Source organism: Protopterus annectens, chromosome 1.part1 (genome assembly GCF_019279795.1).
Source record: "Protopterus annectens isolate FY-2018-M chromosome 1.part1, PAN1.0, whole genome shotgun sequence".
Taxonomy (NCBI): domain Eukaryota; kingdom Metazoa; phylum Chordata; order Ceratodontiformes; family Protopteridae; genus Protopterus; species Protopterus annectens.
Genome location: NC_056726.1, coordinates 1,622,128,196 through 1,622,152,384, shown reverse-complemented (window position 1 = coordinate 1,622,152,384; position 24,189 = coordinate 1,622,128,196). Strand labels below are relative to the sequence as shown.

At 38.7% G+C, this 24,189-nt stretch overlaps 1 protein-coding gene across 1 annotated transcript in view; it reads right to left on the bottom strand.

Moving 5' to 3' along the window:
- Nucleotides 1-24,189, bottom strand: part of LOC122816569 (ephrin type-A receptor 7-like) — a 2,140,039-nt gene that overhangs the window by 1,127,468 nt on the left and 988,382 nt on the right. Inside the window, exon 5 of the mRNA XM_044089436.1 lies at nucleotides 5,931-6,093. Within this exon, the coding sequence (XP_043945371.1) occupies nucleotides 5,931-6,093 (163 nt within the window). The remainder of the gene's footprint in view (nucleotides 1-5,930; nucleotides 6,094-24,189) is intronic.

The window sequence follows — 24,189 nt, the reverse complement described above, 5'->3', positions numbered from 1 at the left end:
CAAATCATTCTCCTTTGAACTGGAACTAACACCAGAACTCACAAAAAGTGAAGTCAGACTAAAAACCTTCACCCCCCCAATGTCATCATTCACTGTTGCCATGCATTGAACATGAACACTATGAAGTGCCTACATGAATTTAACATTCCTACATGGTTACAATATTTTGCGATTCAGCAATTCTAATGAGTTTTGACCTCACTTGAATCTTCACTATGCTGAAAGCCCTGAATTGACACCATTAGTAACCATGTACTAGGTGACTTTAATTACCCAACCATAGACTGGAAAAACTACTCATGCCAGAACACAAATGCCCAGAGATTCAGTGATTTGATCAATGCAAATGCCTTGGAACAATTAGGTGATACCCCTACAAGAGGTGATAATATCTTGGACTTGGTATTAACCAACATGGGTAACCACTGAATCACCCCTATGGTATCATCCTCCCTGGTAAGACCTGACCATAAAGCAGTCACTTTAGAAGTCACCATTTCCTGTGACCCTCCTCTAGTTAAGGTCAGACAAAATAAAACTTCTCCAAAGCTGATTGCAACCTCATGAGGGATGGTATAAACAGCTTCACAACCCCTTCCCTACTGTAGGAACTGGCACCAATGACCAAATCTACTCCAAAGTACTATATGAGCATTTATATAGATGCATGGAATCAGGAATACCTGACAACAAAATCATCCTCAACAAGGAAGAGTAAACCTGTCTGGTGGACATCTGCAATAAGTAAACTATATAACAAAAGTAAAAAATTGCTGTCCAGGACCAAGAAGCAGCAGGTGCCCAGCTGGAGACAATCTCTCTGTAGCCTGAACAAGCAAGTAAGAGCACTAGTGAAATTATCTAAAGCCAACTTTGAGTCCAAATCGGCCATTTCTACTAGAGGCAATCATAAGGCCTTCTTCACATATGTCCGCAATCTCAAAGGAAGCACCCAGATCTGTTTAGAACTGGTGGTGATGGACACCACATACACAAATGCTGCAGATATAGCCAATCTAATGTCTGACAGATTCAGCAAAAACTTCTCCCCTCTACCCCCCATCAGTAAATCAGGATATCCCCAGTACTTGCCCCCCACCTCTTATCTCTAGGGAACAGGTCATCACTGCCTTCTCAAAGTCAAAAGACGCAGCCTCCATGGGACCCGATAACATCCCAGGTTGCATCCTACATGAACTCAGGCATGAACTTGCAGCACCATAAGGCACCTTATTCACCCAAAGCCTCAGTACCGGCTTTGTCCTAGCTGAGTAGACGACAGCCACTGTCATCCCTTTACACAAATGTGGAGCATCCACCGATCCAGGAAATTATAGACCCATCAGCTTAACTAGCCTGATCTGCAAGGCCATGGAACAGATTATCATGGACCTCATTAAGAGGGGCATTGGCAACCTCCAAACACTCTACCCCACACAGTTTGGCTTTGTCAGTGGGAGGTCATGTCTGTTAAATCTGGTCATCTTCTTTGAGACAGTCACCAAAGCCATGGACAAGTGGAAGACAGTGCACACCACCTACCTTGACTTGGCCAAAGCCTTTAACACTATTCCCCACTCAAGCATAATAGATAAACTCTCTCAACTAGGCATCAATCCATAAGCTACCAGATGGTTAGCAAATTGGCTCACTGATAGAACCCACCTAATCAAAATAGGGGAAGCCACCTCAAGCTGTAGACCCCTAATGAGCTGCGTTCCCAGAGATAGGTCTTGGGGCCTCTGTCATTCAGGATATACATCTCTGAGATGCAGGCCAAAACCACTGGGCTATGGCTGACCAATTTTGCAGATGATTGCAAGCTGGGTGCAGTCATCAATTCCCCAAGTGATGTGGACATCATCCAAGAGGTATCACCCAAACAAATTACTGGTGCCAGAAACATGGCCTCAAGCTGAATGTAAAAAAATGCATCATCATCCCCTTTGGGGAAAGTGATGTCCCCACATATTATCACATTAATAAGTGTCCTAAGTACATAGTCAGTAGTGAGGGATTTGGGCACCTAGATAGATAGCAACCTGACTTTTGACCACCATGTTGCTTCCATTGTATGGAAAACTTTTTACATGGCCCACCTCATAAGTAAGGGTATCTCATCCAGGGAGAAAGAGGTCATAACATCCTTGTATTCTTCCCTTTTAAGGCCAATTATTGAGTACAACTCCCCCTTCAGAATGTACCTCGCAAAGCACATGCAGCAGCTGGAGAGACCACAGAGGTTTCTCACCAGGAGACTCCAGGGCTTCAAACATCTACCCTACACAGATAGGCTAAAAGCCCTGTCCCTCTACTCAGTTTCATGCAGACTCCTCAGAGGTGACCTCTGTCCGGCATACAAAGCAATCTCAGACCCCACCTTGATGGGACTATTACATATCTGCAAGTCAAGATCCAGTCAAGCAACCTGTACACGCAACCTCAACCTGGTCTGTGATATCAATGGGACTTGGTGGGGCAAATTTGTGTGCCAGAGACTCCCCATCTTTGGAATGGACTCCCTCTCCACATCAAGCAGAGTACCTCATTTTACCTTTTTAAGTGCAACCTGGATAACTGGAAGGGAAACAGAAAATACACCCCTGGGATTCCACCTGTGTCCCTGTTGGACAGGGGCTTTGGGTGCTGACTTGTGTAAACATGGGCTACACTTTTGCTATGCTTATAAGGGCCTCAGGGCCAATAGCCTAGTAACCTCCTATGATGGTATGATTGTAGACCGGGAAATTGAAGGGGGGCAGTTGTACACTCAAGAAAGGGTATTACTTAGGTATATGTCTGCACAGAGGAATGCAGGTTTTGATATAATTTCACTGTATTCCATCAGATACATATTGCATATGCTTTCATGACAGTATGAATAATATGTTTCATGGGGTTCACAGTTATAGTTGTATACATTAATTAGGAGTTCATTCTTCATTTGGGGGTTGGGAACAAAGCTGCATTTATGTTGTGGCATTTAAAAGGAATTGTTGCTGTTGTTAATCTAATTTTCTAACATCCACCATGTCTGATAATGTCATAATGTGTGTGGGGTTACATGTTATGGTCAGTTCTATAAAAATCTACAGACTTTTACTTGGTCTTGTTTTTGTATAAACTCCTTTCTGTGGCTGTATTCAGAAAATGTTTGAATATACTGGCAACATAAACATAGAGTCTGCATGGTTGCTTTACAGCTTGTTGAATCACTCCACTATGTTGATTTGCTTCATTAGCATACAATTTTATTTATTTATTTTTATTTATTTACATTTGTTGACCGGGAGTGTCCGACTGGATGTAGGTCCATTTTCAACGAGGCCCGGGGAGAAAAGCTCCACAGTTAAAATAAATAGAAGTAGTTACAATGGATTACATAGCAATTAACAATTTAACATAGCAATTAATTACAAACATATTTACAGATGAAGAAGATAGTACATCAGTAGACAACTAGAATCCTTATCTGCGAAGTACATAACAGACATTAACAAATGTTACAATAAGAAGTTCCTGCTGTATAATAAGTACTAGGCTTATGCGCATCTGAGCTTGCTATAATCAAGGTAGTTAGTGGGGTGGAAAGAAAGGTAGTGGTTGGATGGGGTGGGTGATATTAGAGTGGGAGTTGCAAGGGCATAGCCAGCATGTTTTTAGGTGCGCTTTTAGTAAGGCTTTGAAGTGGGTGCATGATGGTATGGAGATAATTGTGGGTGGGAGGGAGTTCCATAATTTGGCTATGGCACAAGAGAATAGTGCTTCACCAGCAGAGTTATTGGTTTTAGTGATCTGCAAGTGATTTTTGTTGCTGGATCTTAGTGGTCTGGTGGTGCGATAGGGTTGGAGTAGATTCTGGAGGGATGGGGCATTTAGTGGATGGTTTACTAGTTTGTGGGCGAGTGATAGTTGATACTATTGAAGGAGGTGAGGGAGTTCAATCCAGCCCAGTTCAGCAAGTGAGAGACAGTGGTGACTATGGTAGGATGTCCCTGTTGCGAATTTGGCGATTTTGTTGTAGCAGGTCTCTAGCTTGTTTAGATCGCATTGCCTTAGGTTGGTATATATTGGAGAGCCATAAAGTAGGGTGGAGATAAGGTGGGAGTTTGCTATTAAAATCATTGCTGCTTTGGTGAGAAGTTGCTTATTTCTGTACAACGCTCCTAGTTTTTTGTGGACTTTTTTTATGGTCATGGATATGTGAATGTCAAATTTTAGTTTATTGTCTAGTTCCACTCCTAGCAATTTGGAGTGTTCAGTTGGGTATATAGTGGTGTTGTCTTTTGCTGTGATGTTAAAGTGAGAGTTGTTTTGAGTATGTTTGGTGGGTTGGAAGATGAGTAGTTTAATTTTGTTTGGGTTGAGTATTAATTGGGCATTGGATAACCAAGTTTCAACAGAGGAAAAGGCTTCCTGTGTGACTTTTTGCAGTTTGGCTAGGGACTGGGCTGAGCAGATGATGGTTGAGTCATCTGCGTATTGTATGAGTGTGCCATGTTTGGTGGCAGAGGCTAGATTATTGGTGAAAACAGAGAAGAGTAGGGGTCCAAGGATGGATCCTTGGGGAACCTCTATGGAGAGAGGTAGTTGGGGAGCTACTTATTCAATGCAATTCAGCTACTTATGCTGTAATTTGCATGCCATAGAAGTTTCAGTGTTTGCAAATGAGTGCAAGCTGCTATGTGGAGTTTACTGAATCTAAGATTATTCACGGCCATTCACAGTGATGCGCACACAGTCAAAAATAACAGTGTAAACTTTATTGAATCTCCCCCATAGATAATAGATATAGATACAGACACATATCATGAATTTTGTTCCCGTTTCATATTAGGAAAACATCTGTGATATACTATTTTCATAAAAAAGTATAAAAACAAAAGTTTGCCAACAAAAATGCTTGAACGTATGTATAAATAGAGGTACATGTATACTTTTCTTGAAATTTACAAAATGTCCCTGATTTTGCCTCATATATTTGCCTTATCTCTCATAACATTTTTTGATCTTCTGGTAAATCACTGAGGATTATAGTCAGAAAATAATGTCAGACATTGAACGTGTCATACCTTTTATTTTGCAGAAAATACACATTGACATAAAACTTGTTCTTTTAACTTTTTAAGCAAATTAGAGTAATATTTAAAAATGTTTGAGTTTTGGGCCTTTGCCCCCCTCATTATTTTTGGCCTTGTCTAGAGTTCTTGAGCAAACAAGTGGGGAGGTATGTGTACATGCATGTGTGTGTGTGTGTGTGTGTGTGTGTGTGTGTGTGTGTGTATGCACACATACTCAAAGTATAGAGAAACATACATATATCTCTTGATGTGCACTTTAAAAGTAATGAGGTGTGTCTGAATTAAATAAAAGCAGCTTTTTCATGTTTGCCACAGTATTATATTTCATTTTTCTTTCTTCTATTTGCTGTATTGAAAACTTAAGCTGTCCGGTTAGGCGTTGTTTAGTGTTTGTATGAAGGTGCGTGTGCTTGTGTGCGTGTGTGCGTGTGTGCGTGTGTGCGTGTGTGTGTGTGTGTGTGTGTGTGTGTGTGTTTGCTATCACTTGTGCTAGTTTGTGTCTCTGCTATGAGGGCCTTTCTTTCTTCTGTCGACACACCATCTAGTTTTACTGAACAAAGAAAAATTTAAGGACATTTAGACTGGAATCTTGTAATGTGTTTTCAGGATGTCAACACTACCCTACTGCTCTTCATCAACTTATATTGGAGGTGTAGAAAAATGCCTTCTACTGCTAGAAGATTAAGAAGAATTAAGTGGGAAACAAATCACAGGGACAATAAAAAGAAAGAGTTATACATCTGAGGTGAAGATTGATGGCATCACCTGTTCGGCTTTGGTTGAGGACCTTGACTGCTAATCATTTAGATATTTGATAACATGCAAACAACTTGTATTTTAAATACTTACTGCCCCCTAATGTTTCTACTTCTATGCTTGGACTGTAGTTGCCATAGTCAGAAGACAAGGATGTGCGTATCTGAAATACATAAACCGTTCCAGGCTTGAGGTTTCCAATTGTTGCAGCTGCTGACGTTGTCTTAACTGTCGAATAACCTTGGTCTTTCTGACCCTGTTAAAAAGTAAAATAGAAAAAAATAGTCAAGATCATGTTAGAACTTCAGACAGCCTAACAAAGAAGTCATGCTGCTATATCTTACGCAGATATTCTCATATAATTTAGTAAATACCAGGGATAACTATGTATCCAGCAGTTTCATTGCCTCTAATTGCCCACAAGAGGGGGTACTTGCTGATAAAACCATCTGCTTAGAATTTGCATTGTCAATTATCAACACATTAGATCTGAATGGCACGCAGGGGGCTGTTTAAATTTTTAATTGGAGTTTAATGTAACAGAGCTGTGCTACAGTACACTGTCCTTTATAAATTAAACAAATACTTATAGATTTATAAGTATGTATTTTTTGTAACAATATACAGTAGACATAGTAAAAAATAGATAATATATTTTAATTCATGAAAATAAAATGATTGTGATCATGGTATATTGTTAAACTGAACATAAAGTACATGAAAAAAAAAGAATCAGTTTTTCAGTGAATTTATCATGGTGGCAATGTCATTTTTTGTGAGAATTTTCCAAAATAAGACAGACTTTGCAAAGTGAAAAAAGCCATCTGCCAGAGTATCAGCAACATACAAAGGGTTCAATATGAATAGTCTTCTAACAGAATTTGCTCTGTTAATCATTAATGAAAACATTGATGACCCTTGCCAAAACACCAAAGCATTTATAATATATAGCTTTGATCCAGAATTTAGTAAATGATACAGCATAATTTCTTGACTTAAATAATAGTCAATGGTCAAATTGTTGGACCATTCTCTGCAGTATACCCTCATTCTTGCAGCCACACCTATAAGCTTACTGTTACAAAGCAAACCTAATGAGTTATTGAAAGCATAGATACTACATTTATTCATACCACATGTAATGCATATGCTTTACTCAGCCTGCTCAGCTACCATTTACGTCTTCCACAAATAAATGGCTACACACACACACACACACACACACACACACACACACACACACACACACACACACACACACATGCATACCTCACATATAATATGCGATACAGGATTTAGTGTAGAAAATCCAACTCTGTTGACAGTGCAGCATGATGGAACAATGAGTCCACAAATTAAGTTGAAACAGATGGAATGGGAAACATTTGACCAGTTGCCCTAGGAAAATACTCTGGAGCCTTCAGAGGGAAGCCAGTGCAGAGGTTTAGATGGGGTTGCACAGCAAGGGAAGGAGCCGGGAATGGTGGCAATGTTGACATAGTCAATGTTGTGGAGTGATAGGCCAGTGAGTTCCCATATAGAAGAGCAACAGATGGTGCAGTATGCTGCTGGAGAGAATATGTCTCAGGAAGATATTCTGGAACTTTCTGTAGAGTGTCTGCAGGAAATGGAATATAAAGAATGTGCCCTCAGTTTAGAAGAAAAATATCTAAGGGAAGAGGTGCATGATTTAATAGAGATGGATATACATATTAAGATCAATGAAAGAAACAGATTACAGAAAGTCAATAAGAACAAAAATGTTAGTGAATGATAAAACAAATGAACACAGGAATCAAGACTATTAACAGAAATTCATGTGATATAACAGCAGTAATTCAGAAATATTACTAAGCAGTTAAATTAATAAGAGATAAAGACTTACCACACAATACTGGGCAATAACGGAAAGGATGGGAAAAATCCAATACCGTCATGGAAGTATCAAATACAGAAAACTATAAGCAATTAAGACAAGAACTGTCACTGTTAGAAGAGTATAGAAGAGGGAACAGATCAACAAAAATACTAAGAAAGATAGATGTGATAAAAGCAATGCGCAGTATTAGAACATACCAGGATCTATCATACTCTATTGCCAATAATAAACTGGAGATGTCAGCACAAGCAGAAAAAAACTTAGAAGATATGCAGAAAAATATAAAGGAAAAGTACAAAATAAGCAATTTATTGATGACCCTAAAAAGTTTTATAGAGAACTGGAAACAAAGAAAAAGGAATAGAAACACCACCAAAGAAAAACATTAATACATTTTGGTGAATTAACTATGAAGACCCTGGGGAACATAATAAAGAGGCTGAATGGACAGAAGTAAAAGAAACAGTAAAAAGTTCAAATGTGTAGGATATGAAATGGGATGAAGGAGCAGCCAGGGAAACTGAAACAAAATGAAGAAAAACTCCTAAATGGAAAACCTCAGGCCCAGATGCAGTACCTAACTTTTAGCTAAAATTATTAACATCTTTACACAAATGTTAGTCATAAGTAAGAACTACTTATATGCATATTATGAAGAGACACCAACCTGACTAACAACAAGAAAAATAATACTCCATACGAGTGAGCCTGAAATTATTGACCAATAACGTGCCTTGCACTAATGTTTAAACTATACACTGTAACTGATGCTACCAACATTTGTAGCAATTTAGAATAAAACTCAGTCATGACAGTAGAACAAAAGGGTAACAAAAGAAAGTCATCCAGAACCAAAGATCATTTGTTGTTAAATGTAGTCATAATAGTGAATTGTAAAAAGGGGAAGAATCTAAGCATGGTATTGACAGACTACAAAAAACATTTGACAGCATCTCACATTCATGGATAAAGGAGTGAATACAGATCTATAAGATGTACCATACATTGATACATTGATTAATTACGTTACAGTGACCAGGAAACAGTGGCAAACCACTCTGTAGCTAAGCCATGATAAAGGATGCATTATTATCCCAGGGATACAACTTCAAAAGGGGGATACTCCAGGGTGATCCTTTGTCACCACAGCTCTTTTGTCTTCCCAGACAACAACAAAGTATAAGAATTTCTTATCTTCTTTTTGTGGCTGATTTAACACTGTATAGTTCAGCAGATGGGGAGCCGAAAACACAGCTGGAAGTTGTCAAAGCTTTCTCAGATGATATAAGAATTGCATTTGATTTTGATAAATATGCAAAACCAACATTTAAAGCAGGAAAGCTACATTACCAAGAAAACTTTAGTCTGGGACAGGAATGTGATATGTAGGAACTTGAGCAGGAGGGAGTGTAATTGATGAAGGATCGACAATAAAACATGAACGAATGCAAACAAAACTCATTACAGGATACTTTAGAAAACTAAAATTAATACTGAAAACAGCCCTGACATCTAGGTACAAAGTCCAGACTATAAACCAATTTGCTCTTCCTGTTCTAACTTACAGTTTTAGGGTGACTGACTGGTTCCAAGAGGTATTTGATCAGCTGGACAGAAAAACAAGAAAAATGCTTCACACTTATTAAATGATATATATGATTGTATGTATGTATGTATGTATATATATATATATATATATATATATATATATATATATATATGGGTTTCGTTCAGAAGCTCGAAATACTGAAATCTCGAATTTCAGTATTCGAGCCCAAGAAGCCGAATCCACATAATAGCGAAAGTTTAGAAGAGCGAAATACAAAACCTCAAATACCAGAGGTTTTGAATTTCACACTTCTAAAGTTCAGCTATGGTCATGTGTTCAGGTAAGTGTGTGTATTAAGGGATTTGGGTGGGGGCCGTGGTGTGTGTCAGTGTGATTTGCTGCTGTGATGTATGTGTGTGTGTGTGTGTGTGTGTGTGCAAAGAGAAAGTAGCTTGTGTGGTGGTGTTTTGTGTGCATTCGTATGTAGTGCGACCTTGGAGTGAGAATAGTTAAGCAAGGGGGTGTGTGGGGGCGCAGGGGGGCTTCTTCCCCTGCTTTCATGTAGTAGAGTGATTGTGTGTGTTTTTGTGGTGGATGGTGTGTGTGTGTGTGTGTGTGTGTGTGTGTGTGTGTGTGTGTGTGTATGTGTAGTAAAACCACAAAATTCAAAACTTCCGTTAGTCGAGGTTTTGAATTTCATGGTTTTTAGTTTTCGTTGTTTTGTGGATTCCACTTCTTGGGCTCGAGATACTGAAATTCGAGATTTCAGTATTTCGAGCTTCTGAAGTGAATCCATAAATATATGTATATGTATATATATATGTATATATATATATATATATATATATATGTATATATATATATATATATATATATATATATATATATAGATATATATATATATATATATATATATATAGATATCAGTGTAAACCAAGAATCTATATTCCTTGTTTTAAGGGAGGTATCTGCCTTTTCAAAACTGATTACATGTATAGGTCTGCAATCGTAGTACCGCATACATATTTGCTGACTTCACCAGATCCAAACAAAGTGAAAGTTTTAAAACATGAAGAGAAAAAAATCTACGATGATTTCCCTGCTTTGTTCAGCAGAAGCATATCAGTGTCACACAGGAATGGAAACCAAACCGAAGTAGACAAAAGTCAGGCAGCAACTGAATGTGCCAAAAAGCAAAATAAAGACTATAAGGAGAAGGATCAGAAGAGAAGGCAAGAAATGGGGAAACAGCATAAATATAGTTGCAAATACAGAAAGCTCCTGGAACAACCTCATGTCAATCAGAATCTGAGGCACTATAGATATACCTATTTATACACATAATGCCTGTTACACATCAAGTCCTACAGCATGCGAGTATCGAGTTCCAAGACAGGCCCCATAAACTGACATTTTCACCATATCCGTTTGGTGAGCAATCATTAAAATTAATGTGTGTGTGTATGTATGCATAACTATATCTATACTTATCATTTTCCTCAAAGTAGTGCAATCTCAGAGTTGGCATATATAATTAGCAGAGGGTGATAGATTTTTGTGTTTCTTTATAATGTTCAAGTTTTCAGAAATTCGATAATATCATCTGACTGACATGAAATTTGAGGTTTCACATTTTTAAATCCAAAAAAGACCTGTACAACTTCAATTCCAAAAACATAAACAAAAACAAAATAATCCAGTAGTATAAACATAGCATATTATCAGGGTTATCTTCAATGTGATATGAAATAATAACACTCATACAAAATCTTTCATTGCGATAATAGGCTGAGGAATGGTGGAAGATATATTTTGGGGGATGACTGGAGGAGATGGGGGGGATGAAGTTTTCTCTAAATCTGTCAGCTAGCAGGTTGGCTGATACCTCCAGTTAAGTATGGGTGATGTTATCTACAACCAGTTCAGTGCATAGCTGGGTATTTCCTTTTAGATTTTGAACAATTTCTTGGAGGTGTACCATGTTGTCAGATGTGCAAATGAGAGTGGAGTCATCTGCATATTGTATTAGGGTGGCCTGTTGTGTGGAAATACAGAGGGTCTTTGTGAAAATGATAAAAAAGAGATGACCACGTATAGAGCCTTGTGGTACACTGGTGGTGACTGTTAGGTGAGGCGAGAATGTGGAGTGCCATTTTACTGATTGAAACTATTGGACAAGTAGCTTTTGAACCACAGAAGGACAGGCTGAAAGAGATCTAGTGAGGACATTTGAAGTAGAAGTTTGCTGTGACAAAGTGTGTTGAAAGCTTAAGACAGGTCTAGAAATAAGGAAGAGAGTAGTCTGCCATTATCTCTAGCTTTATTGACAGTATCTATATAAGTCAGAAGGACAGTGCTAGTATTATGGGAAGGACCAAAGCCATGTTGTGTAGGGGATAGGAGTACTTCCTGCTGGAGATAGTCTATCCATTGTTTTTGAATATATTTTTGAATTATTTTGGGAAGGTGAGATAAGATTGTTGAATTTCCTCCATTGTGCTGAGGGATAATGTGTGACTTTTGGAACAATGGATTCTTGGATTGATCTATTTATAAGGACTGCTACAGGGTAGTCAATGCTGTTGGCTGCTATTTTAAGTACTCAACTCACTTGGAAGGTCTTCAGCTGAAGAAGAACACGGTTTAAGTTTATTTAAGAGCAGTTTTATATAGGATGTGGGCACAGGGTTGAAGGTGAAGTGGATGTCGTGATATGTGGCTGTTGGGCACTGTTGGGATTAGAGTTTGAGGAATCCTTCTTAGAAATGCTATATTACCTATAAAATAAGAGCTGAACTGTGTTGTAGTTTTGAGTGTTGAGCTATCTGGAGAGGGGTTGAATTTTAGGCTGGGATGTATGATCTAAAATTTTTAGGGTTGGATTTAGTATTATTCAGAGAGTTATTATAGTGTAGTTTTTTTGTCTTGGTTTATTTGCTTTTAGTACAATTGTGAAGCATTCTAAATGTTTCAAGATGCTGAGATATTTTATATTTTGCCATTCTTTCCATGTTTTTTCTCTATCCAGCATTAGCATTCTGCTCTTTCTGGATAGCCAAATGTCATTATTTGTTTTTACTCTCTTCCTTCTAGGATGTGCAAGGCATTTACAGTAAGGAAATTGTCCATTAAATGACTTAAAAAAAAAAAATGTCACGGGCATTCAGAATCACCATATAGCTGAAACACCTGGTGTTCATAAGGGCCATTTGGATATATACCATGTGCCTCTGATACAAGAGGTTTGAGAGGTCACTCAGTGGAAGTTCTAGCTTGGCTGGAGTTTTCATTTAGTTTTTACTGAAGTTCCAGTTAATAGATAATAGTGCAGTATCAAACATTTGTGGGTTAAGCATGGAAAGGCCACATGTTATTTTATAAGTATGCTGTGTAACTAGAGGTGTTAGATCTCTGGTCATATAGATTAGGAGATAATCTGTAAGAGAGTTTGACAGTCTAATAGGGACTCTGATGTCTTGCTATAATAAGTGGAGCTATTAGTAAGTTGAGTGAAACCATATAACTTCATGCTAGATGTAGGGGAGTTAGACTTTATGTCCAACCAATTGACATTCCCATCACCTAGTAGTATTTTTTCTTGTGGAAATGTTATGGATATCCAATGTAGAATATCTTCCAGTATATCTGTATTGCCACCTGGAGGGATGTAAAAGACAGCTAGTCATATTTATTTATAATTGTTTATTTTGAGAAAAGCAATACGAAGCTCTGCTGAAGTGAATTTTGGTATTGGTTTGCTGTAAGGGCAAATTGTGGTAGGTGTTGGAAATATTAAAGCAATTCCACTACCTTTCCTCCTTATACAGCCATTACAGATGATATTATAGCCAGGAGGTATAACTTTTGAGTCGTTTATGTTGCGTTTAAGCCAAGTTTCAGTTACAGTGAGAATATCAGGCAGGATTATGTTGGGTAATCCAGGCATGTAGCTCAGCAGTTTTATTTCTTATGCTTCTAGCATTTATTGCAGCAAAATTAGATCACCAGGGTTGGGGACTGGCTGTTCTTCAGATACAGAAGAGTTCGGTAGAGAATAACCTTTGTGTTCATTGTGATAGGTGGGCCCAGGATTGTGGTATATATCTCCTCCTAGAAGGATTTTAGTATATTGGGGAATTAAGCACTTTTTTTTTTTTTTTTTTTTTTTTTTGGAGAGGATTCTTGCACTTAATTTTGTTTTGGTTTGAGTTGAAGTGCAGTTAATCAGTCCATATTTGGAATAAAGATGAGTGGCAATATTAAATAGGTTTGGTGTAATGGGTGGACAGTGTAAAGTGGAAGTATGGTAAGTTTTAAGTCTTTAGAATGCGTAATTTTGGTGCTGTTTGTTTTGTTGATATGCGGGAGGTCCATCAGAGTGGGGACTGACAATGCTCTCTATGCCAGGCAAAGATCTCCCCTCAAAAGCCTGTAGTAGACAGAATACAGGGATAGGGCCTTGAGGCAGTCTGCACAAGACATTTTACTTATGCCCTGTATTCTTTTAGTGAGGAACCTCTGTGGATGTTCCAAATGTTGGATATGCCTGGTTAAGTACATACCAATAGAGCCATTGTACTCAATGATAGGGCTAATGAATGCCGAATACAGTGGAACAATGACTTCCTTGGACTTAGATGACATACCTATGTTTATAAGTTGCGCATCATACAATAATTTCCTCACTACTGTAGACACATGATGGTCAAAGGCTAGATTACTATCAATGTGTGTCCTTAAGTCCATGACTGCTGGGTCAATTCCAAGGGGTATGTTGTCAATATGATAGTTATTAGGGGTGGATGGATGACTTCCCAAATTATACTATTATGCATTTCTTGCCATTTTGTTTTAGTCCATGGCTCTGACACCAGTTGTTTGTCTGTATCATCCCCTCCTGGAGAACATTTGTGTCAGTGTCAGATTCAATGACAGCTCCTAATTGGCAATCATCTGCAAATTTAGTCAGCCAGGGACCACTGATTTTGGCCTTCACTTCAGAGAAGTAAATGCCAAAAAGGATGTCCAAGGACTGATTCCTGAGGGACTCCTCTTGTGACTGGCCTCTTTGTAGAGGTGGACTCCCCTGTCCTAACTTCTTGGGTTCTGTCAGATGTAGTGGCCGAAGGCTCTGCTCTATAAATGAAGATAGTGACTGGTTATTCCTGGGTCTGTATGACTTTTTTTTTGGTAATCCCATATTTTCCTCAAAAAAACATCATTTTCAATTCGCTATTGTAAAATATCTACATGTAATGTCAGTGCCCTTTCCTTTGTGATCCACAAATAAAAAAAAAATGTGTGTATGTACATACATGCATATGATCACCATCATCATCAACAACTACCTTTTTCCCATTTGCTACATGGGGTCAGTGCATCGTGTTACTGTCACCATCTCTGTGAATTCACTGCCACACACCTGCCTTCTTCGACACTTATGCCTATTTGTCACAGATCTTCTCTCATACAATCCATCCACCTCTTTGTTGGATGTTCTTGGTTCTTCTTACCTTCTTCTTGACTGTCCCAAATCTCCTTCAGTAAACTTACAGAAGTAAGGCCTTGTGGCAGTGCTCCAGCAGTATCCAGGTCAGATGTATTGATCACAGGCTATTATGTAATATGTGCAGCTATATATGTGCATGTGTGTGTGCCTATAGGGTTAGAGTTCTGGCTTTCACACATTAGTAAACCTACCATGCCCAACCTAATCCTCCTGGTTGTGTCACTAAACCCAAACCTGCACCTTACCTTAAAAGAACATTTTCCTTAGCATTATCACCATTCAGACAAATTTGGACTGAAATGAGTAGAAGCGTTTGGTTTAAGCAGTTGGTAAAGGCAATTACTTGTTTTTTTTATTCATTTGTTTGGTAGTTTGATGTTTTCTTTTCTTGGTGAGGGTTGGTAAATATGGTTTTAAAACCAAAACTGATTCTCTATTTTGATGTATGCATGAATGAGTACTTCAATGGAGTGTTGAATAAACATACACATGCACTCTCACACACACACACACATATGGCTGAGACCATATGATCGAAATTTTAAAAGTTCAAATGGTCTGAATGGGGATCTCTATAGAGCACGGAACAGGAAGATTTCCCTTTACCACAATGTAGTGCATTATCAGAGTTGGTATATTTAAATAGAGGGGGCTATGGGGGGTGCTAGCACTGTTTAGTTTTTTTCTTTTTTGTTTATTTTTTTTCACATTTTCAAACATTCAAATGTTCAATCATATGGTCTCGGCCATATGAAAGTCGAATATTTGGGTGTTCGAATATGTGAAGTAGACATATATATATATATATATATATATATATATATATATATATACATATAGATATATATATATATATATATATATATATATATATATATATATATATATATATATATATAAAAACGGCACTTTACCAAGTTTTATATTACCAAATCTGCTGTTGGTGTGGTGTGTTGTGGTTTGTGTTTGTGGTGCATTGTGGCATGGGATTTAGATATTACCGACGATGTTTGACTGTGTACAGAGATTCAGGTGGGTTGAAAGTTTTTATGGATTTTGGGAAGGGTTTTTTGTTTTTTAGTTTTGTCGGTTACATGGGTGTGTGTGTGTGTGTGTGTGTGTGTGTGTGTGTGTGTGTCTGTGTGTATGTGTGTGTGTGTGTGTGTGTGTGTGTGTGTGTGTGTGTGTGTGTCTGTTAATGTGGAAGGCAGTGTGTTTTTTGGATGTACAGAATGTGTGTTTTTCACGTGTATGTGTGATGGTGTATGAAGTAAGTGTAGGGTATGTAATGGTAGTTTTTTTTTTTTTTAGTTCATAGCAGTGCAACCTTGGAACTGTTATATATAAGTAGTGGGGGTGTGGAGGGCTCAGCCCCCACATGGGGAGGTGCAGGAGGTCTATCCCCCCTGCTTTTGCATAAGTTTTGTAGGTGTGTGTGTTCAGTGTCTTAGTTAGGGTTTAGTGGGGAGGTGGTGTTTGTGATGTTCTGGTGGAGGTAATTTTAAAAAACTGAGTATCGCTTACTAAAAATTCAGTATTATGAATTCTCAGTATAGTGACATTTGTTTTTTAATAATTCGGTATAGTGGGTGTTCGGTGTTTAAGCCTCGAGATACTGAAAGTCGGTCTTTCAGTCTTTTGAGATTGAAAAGTAGACCTATATATCTACATCTATATCTATATCTATGTCTATCTATCTATCTAAATATATATATATATATATATATATATATATATATATATATATATATATAACTTCAGTGAGAGACGGATATTATATGATAGGGCCCCATCAATGCTTGTAGTGAGTGAACTATGTCAAGCCATTTACATAATGCTGCCAAACTCTACAGACCATAATACTCATGATGACATGAATAAACGAGGTACAGAGTATTTAGGGGGCTGTCTTACTGCATATTATAACAATGCTATCAACCTGTTCTAAAGTATTCTGCTGGTGCACACTGTCAGTCCTCTAAAGAAAGGAAAGCATTGCACTCAAGGCAGTTTTTAAAATGTACTATATGCCTTATTTGTTTTACTGAAATAAAGATGGTAAAGTAAAATATGGCTGCATATGTTCTAATGTATCAGTGTTTTCCTATCTTACCGACTGCAATAGTATTCAGACTGAATATCTTTGTTTCCAGGGAACAAACAGACTAAGACATGTCTTATTCTACATAATCTTTCTCGCAAAATTAAAATAATGGGTCATTTTCTTTCAGGGAGTGAGCAGAGCTGATCATCTGCAATGGCACAGGTATTCACTTTCTTTAGTGTTACTGAAGTCTTGACAGTTTTATGAAGATTGTGTTTTTTTTGAGCAAACATAATTAAATAGTCTAAACTGGCTCCTATTGAATCATGGTGCTTCCTTTGATGAACTCAATAAGAGTCCAAGCCACGCCAAGCTTTTCAATGTCTCAGTCCCTCTCTTAACACACCCACACTCACCACAGCATATGTGGCCTGTTTGGCTAAGTGACTTCTCATTCATAAAGTACAGACAGGTGAGTGATGCTGGAATCAGACTTGGGCCTGTAATATATCTTATCTTAATAAGGAATAATGCCAGACCTGAAATGGCAAAGGATTAAGAGTGTATATGGTGATATGCTAATGCATCAAATAAGACATTTCCAATAGATCACTGCTTTTTCACTTACAGAGGCTTGATTTGCACCTGTTTTGCAGATAGTGGAAAATTATAATCATGAGATTTTTATATATTGTTCATGTCACCTCCTACATGTCCAGACACTCACTATGTTAGCTTTTTGCAGATACATAGGTGTATGTGACCTCTCCTTATTTATGTAGCATAACATTATAGTAAATTAATATATTTAAACAAATTCCTGAATTCCTGTATAACAAAGATTTATGATGGAGCAGAAGGTGTGTCCTATTATGTGTGTTACCTACAAAGCTGAATGAATGCTACTCAGTATGATTTAACAAAGGATTTGCAAAAACAGCAGAAATGTCATTTCTGGGATTTTTACAGGAATGAACAATGAGCCTCTTAATCTCAAAAGGTGAATTCAAAGATAAAGTCAAGGGTGGGTATTTAATAAACTCCGTGTAGTAATAGTGGGAAGCCTACACAGAGTGCACTATGGCCGGGTCTGCGGCTCCCCCTTGGCAGACCACCTTGCATGTTAATAGAGGCACATTACTGAGAGAGAGCTGGTTAACATGGTTACAGAAACAGTGTAGGTGGTGTGCGACAGTGTCCGGAGATGAGTAACACACACCCTGCACTGTTAAACTGCCAGATGGCACTGAAATATAAAAGTAAAATATGTTATTTCTTTTTTTTTTGTTTGTTTTGTTTTTTTGTGGCACGGTGTGGTACTTAACAATGGACACATGCCAGACATCTAAAAATAAAAACCGGATACTTTTAATTTTAAACACAAAGGTCATGTTTAAGCATAGCTAAGGGGGTTTGCATGGTATGGTGCATTGCTTAAACGTTGTGGATATATATATATATATATATATATATATATATATATATATATATATATATATATATATATATATATAAATGTATAGCAGTTTCCAACATGTCGTTGTAGCTGAATGGTTAGAGTCACAGCCCTGTGTGCAGTAGTTACATGGTTCAAATGCAGAAACAAACCATTCAGCTTTTTACAGTTGATAGCAACACGTCATATATTTTTTATTTTATTAATTATGTATGTATTGACATTTGTTAACTGGATTAGTCAAGCTAGGCCAGAAGCTGATCTTTAGTGGAGAACCAAGGAGAAAAGATCCAGTTACACACAGGTCTACAATACCTAAAATATGCACTCCAAGATAAAAAGTTAAACTACAGAAGATCAAGAAATACAGAAGTGCAATACATACAAAGAATAATAAAGTAGTAGTAATGAATAAATAATTTAATTAATAATATTATTATTTATTTATTTTTTTAATATGATTTGCCCTTAGCTAAGCTGTGGTAAGTACTGCTAAGCCAAGCTAAGCAGTGCTTAAACAGGACCTGTTTTAACACTTCGTTGCAATGTGCAGCTCCACTTTGCTGGTTTGGGCACTGCTAAACAAACCCTGTTTAAGCAGTCTTCAGCTCAGCTAAGATGGTTTTCGCACCACTAAGCAGTGCTCAGCATTTCCAGTTTAAGCACTGCTCAGCTGAGCTCAGCGGGTTTGGGCGGTGCTAAGCAAAGCACCACATTTTTTAAAATGGCCCAATAGTGAAAAAGGGTGGGCAAACAGCCTTATTTAAGTGCAACAGGTGGGAATACAGCAAGAACTTGTTGGAGTTTGATCTGTGCAGGAGCTATGGCAGGAGTTGGAGAGGGTGTGTCCTTCCGGGTGCAGCAGTAGGACATTTTGGAGTCCAGGGTCATGGTTGGACTCCTTGTGAAAGGCCATGACATCTGGCTGCTGCATGGTCAATACTTCCCCACAGCTGCAGAGGAGAGAGCTCACAATCTGGAGGCCCATGCAAGGCACCTGGCCAAGTTGCGCCTAGATTGTGGTGAGTATAGATATGTCTTGCAATATATAGTAATATAAATAAGAAAGAGTACAGTAGTAACTGCCAGTAGGTATATTCTATTGTGAGTTTACTGCAATGAATGTGGTCATAGACCTGGACGGATATAAGTGAGTAACGCCAGGTACAGTTCAATATAGATGGAAGCATGACACCTGCTAATGTTATGGTAAGAAAGTTACCACTCAATTAATAATGTTACAGAAATAAAAGTTTATACTGTATTAATAATAATGTTATGGTAAGAAAGTACAAGTGCATTCATAGATGTTAAGGGAATACATCAACTGCATTCATAATTGTGAGGAAATAAAGTACAACTGCATTCAGAATTGTTAAGGAAATAAAGTTAGTACTGCATACATTGTGGAATAACAGCTGTCTTTCAAAGCCTGCATTATTTAAAGTGTTCATCAATAAAGACTGTTAGATGTATACCTATCACTGTTTCATGTCACCGTGAATAAAGCTGAGTTTTACCAAATGTTGTGTGTATTTTGCGTTGTTGGTACACGTGCTGTGAAGTAAACACGGGAATAATACCTTGAAGTGAATGAAGGCTAGCTGATAAAGAACTGTTTTGCTAAAATGTAGATGTGGAGCTGTACTACAAGCTATAATGCATTATGATATTTATTCTGCACTAAGAGCTGAACCTAATACTAATGGCTAAGGTATGTTTCTCTCCGGATTGTTGTGTCTTAACCATTGCATTTCAGATGAATGCATTCCTGAACTTAGTTATGCTGCTACAGGCAAGTACGATACTGTAATAGCTGTAGACTGCACACAGAGCTATCTGAGGAGGAGCACCTGATCTGTGTTATATAACAATAAGCAGCATGTTTTCTTGCTTATTTTTAGTAGCTATTGCTTATTCTATATATTTATAACAATTTTATTGTTTACTGCATACTTGTACTTATTTCATAGCTACTGGCTCACTGTTGGTTTCCTGCTGTGATAAACATTTCTGTAGTGTTTTCTGCATAAAAGTTTAGGTAGTAGGTGTAATATTCTCCAGATTCCTGATTTGTGTTTGACCTTGCAGTTGCCCGCCCCTACTCTAAATTTGATTTTGGACACTCCTCCCAGTCTAGTGTCATTAGCTCATTCTACCTAATACAGAGAGAACATCTGAAAAGTCCAATCCACTTAGTTCTTATCTTCTGTTCCTCTTTTCCCCTTTCAAAAAAAAATGCCTGAATCTTCTTGTGTTCTGACTTTGCTTCTCAAACATTTCAGAAATATAAAGTATATTTTAGTGCATTTATTAAAACTGTATTTGCCTTAATATTGCTATAACTCAAGTGCTCTAGGTTGCACTGCATCTGAATTGTTTTAGTGTTGTTTTAGCTGCTTTTCTGTATATATAGACTTTTCTCTATATGTAGACTAGCTACTTATTCTACTGTTTTACTGCCTCTTAAATCGTTTTTCAGTTGTGAAGTTGCCTTGCTTCATTGTAGAAGTTTTAAATTGCTAATTTTGTAGATTTTTAATTGTATTTACTGTTTAGGGCTACACACTCAAGTGTGTTAGCCTTTTCTGTGTTTATTTAGTGTATCATTGCATTGTTTAGCCTGTTTTAACAAAAAAAAAAAAAATATTAACTTGTTTGCTCATTTCCCGCATTTCCTAGCTAGTATAGTCCAGATCCCAGGCTTTGCTGGTTTCTGGACTTTATTTTCTGTGTTCAGAGCTATCCAGAACTTGTTGTGGTAGAGGGAAGTCCTACTGCTTACCAGTGGGAGTGGTGAGCATTGTACTGCCTATCTAACACTAGAGTGGTTGCCAGCTCTGAAATTGTAATTTTATTAGCCATTTTGGGCTGATTTCTATCGCTTTCTACTTTCTGGCTTAAAAACGCATGTGTTTGCACATTTTTCGCATCGTACAGCGCTGCAGGGCTACGGTTAAACTATTCTAGGTGCCAGTAAATCTGCTCTTCAAATTTTCCCTTAGACATAGCTGGTTTCTCAGTAGTAGCACTAAAATCTGAACCCCTGTGACTAGCACTTGCTCTAGAACCTGCTGGAAAGAACTAGGAAGCCTTAAACTGATACAAGCACTCAATTCTCCCTGTTAATAAGGAGAAATTAATTGTAGGCACTAAACAGCCTATAATTGCAAAGTACCTTGCAAAGGTAAGGGAAAACAGCTCTTGTACTTTACAAAAAAGCACCTAAACAGGCATGTCCAAGGGTCAGCTTCTGGTGATTTCTCCTGTCCACCTGGTGAACCTGGGCATACTGAGGCAATGCAGCAACTGCCTCATGTACACATACAACCCTCTCCTCCTACCACCCAATACTACAACCTGTGAGAGATGCACTTACAATAGCCAAATTGGAAGCAAAGCTCTCTTCAGCCAAGATTGTGCTAGACAGTCAAGAGGAGAAGGTTAACACCTTCACTACACCTCAAGCAACACATAGCCCTTCAAAACCCACACCATCAACACCCACACATAACACTAAACCCACATATGCGGAGGCTCTTACAGTAACCTGCCCAAGCAACAAGGACCTCTGAAGCTGAAACGCAAACAAACACCAATCACAACCAAAGTGATACAGAGCACACAACACCAGTGTGCCACCCAGCAACAGACCCTAAGGCAAGACAACGCACCCAACACTTTAGTCATAGGTAACTCTATAGTCAGGCACACTGATGTCCCACTCACCTGGCTGAACAAGGAGAAAATTACAGTCAGCTGCCTGTCGGGTGCCAGGATCCGCCACATAAAGCATGCACTCAACTCGCTTTAGAACAAGTACAAATATGACTCTGTCATTGTCCATGTTGGAGTGAATGACTTGAGGTGTACCTCCCTGGACTAAATGAAAAGAGACATGGAAGAGCTCTCAGATTACTTGACCCAGGCAGGTATGATCCTAGCCCTGAGTATCATCCTGCCTTCTCCCAGAATGATACCACAGTATAAGGACAAAATGATTGACTTCAACAATTGGCTAAGCTTCTGGTGTCATTCAAAGGGGATCCAGTATCTGTCTGCCTGGGATGACATGACTGACAAACCACAATGCTTTGCCAGAGATGGTCTACACCTGTCACCTCTGGGATTCAGGTTCCTGGCTGAAGCTCTTGCCACCCCTGTAGTGCCTTTTTTAGGCAAGCATCAAATGCCAAACCACCACCATAACAGATACAAGCATGCAAAATCTGAAGGCAATGCTACTCAATGCTAGAAGTCTAAACCTCAAAATGCACTCTCTTGAGGCACTCCTAAATATGGAGAACATCAATAACTGTGCAGTAACTGAGACCTGGTTCAAGACTCTCTCAGCACCCCTGCAAAACCAGGCTACAACTCTTACCACACTTTTCGGCCACCAAACCAAGACTGAAACACTAAAGGTGGAGGAGTGTCCATATTCAGCATGGATATTCACACCTCCAGGCTAGTTGCCTAATACAATGCATCTGAAATCCTCCAGGTGCAACTAACACTAGGTAAGACGGCAATCTAAATTGTAGCTTACTACAGATCCCCCAGCATGCCCCAAGATTCTCACTACACCTTTCTCAACATACTGGAAAATATTAAGATGCAACTAAACACCCTAATACTGGGTGATTTCAACTACCCTGCCATTAACTGGGAAAACTACTTGGATACCAACACCTTTTCCCAGCGGTTCTTGGAATTCATAAATTCCAACTTCCTGAATCAACTAAGCCATAGTCCCACCAGGGGCTCCAATATCCTAGACCTGGTCATTACCAACATGGGAGATAGATGCTCCACACCAGTGGTCACCCCCTCATTGGTCAGGTCTGACCATAAGCAAATCACCCTTGACATCCACATCCCACCCCCCAGTAAGGAAACCTCTATAAAAAACTTCTCCAAAGCCAACTTCATGCTACTCAAGTCAGAATTGACAAACTTCATGACACCCATGCAGACGGGACCTGAAAGTTCAGCTGCTGAATCCTATACTAAGGCACTGTATGAGCACATCCACTTGTGCATGAATCGTGCCATCCCAAATAGAACCAAGATGCTCTCCTCCAAAAAAAGGAAGCCAATCTGGTGGTCCCAGAATGGAAAAAAATCCCTTACCAGCTTCAGTAAGAAGCTGAGATCCCTCATAAAATCCTCCTAAACTAGTTACGAAAATTAAATTGCCAAATATTCCAAAGACAACCACAAGGCATTCTATAGTTATGTCAAGAATCTAAATGGCAATGCTCAGATCTGCTTGGAGCTACAACAGAATGGCATTAAATATACTGATCCCATGGACATTGCCAATATCCTGGCAGATCAATTCAGTGCCAACTTCACCCCCCTCTCACCACCTAAAGGGCCCATCTCAATACCCAAAGATTGCCAAATTCTGGTAATCATGGCCACACAGGTAGAAACCACACTCTCCAAAGCTAAGAATACAGCATCCATGGGACAAGACGACATCCCGGGCTGGGTACTACATGAACTACAAAATGAACTGGCACCTCACCTAAGTGTCATGTTTAACCAAAGCCTCACCTCAGGCTTTGTGCTCACTGAGTGGTGCACAGCTACAGTTATCCCACTCCACAAGGGGGGATCCACCTTGGATCCTGAGAACTACCATCTCATCAGTCTGACAAGCCTGATCTGCAAGGGCATGGAACACATTATCATGGAACTTATAAACAAAGACATTAGCAAGCTTCAAACACTGGACCCCACCCAGTTTGGGTTCATGAAGGGCCGATCTTGTCTTCTGAACCTGATTGACTTCTTCGAATCAGTCTCTAGAGCTGTGGACAAGGATAAGGTGGTCCACACAGCCTATCTGGACCTCACCAAGGCCTTCGACACCATCCCCTACTCTGCAGTCATAGATAAACTTACTA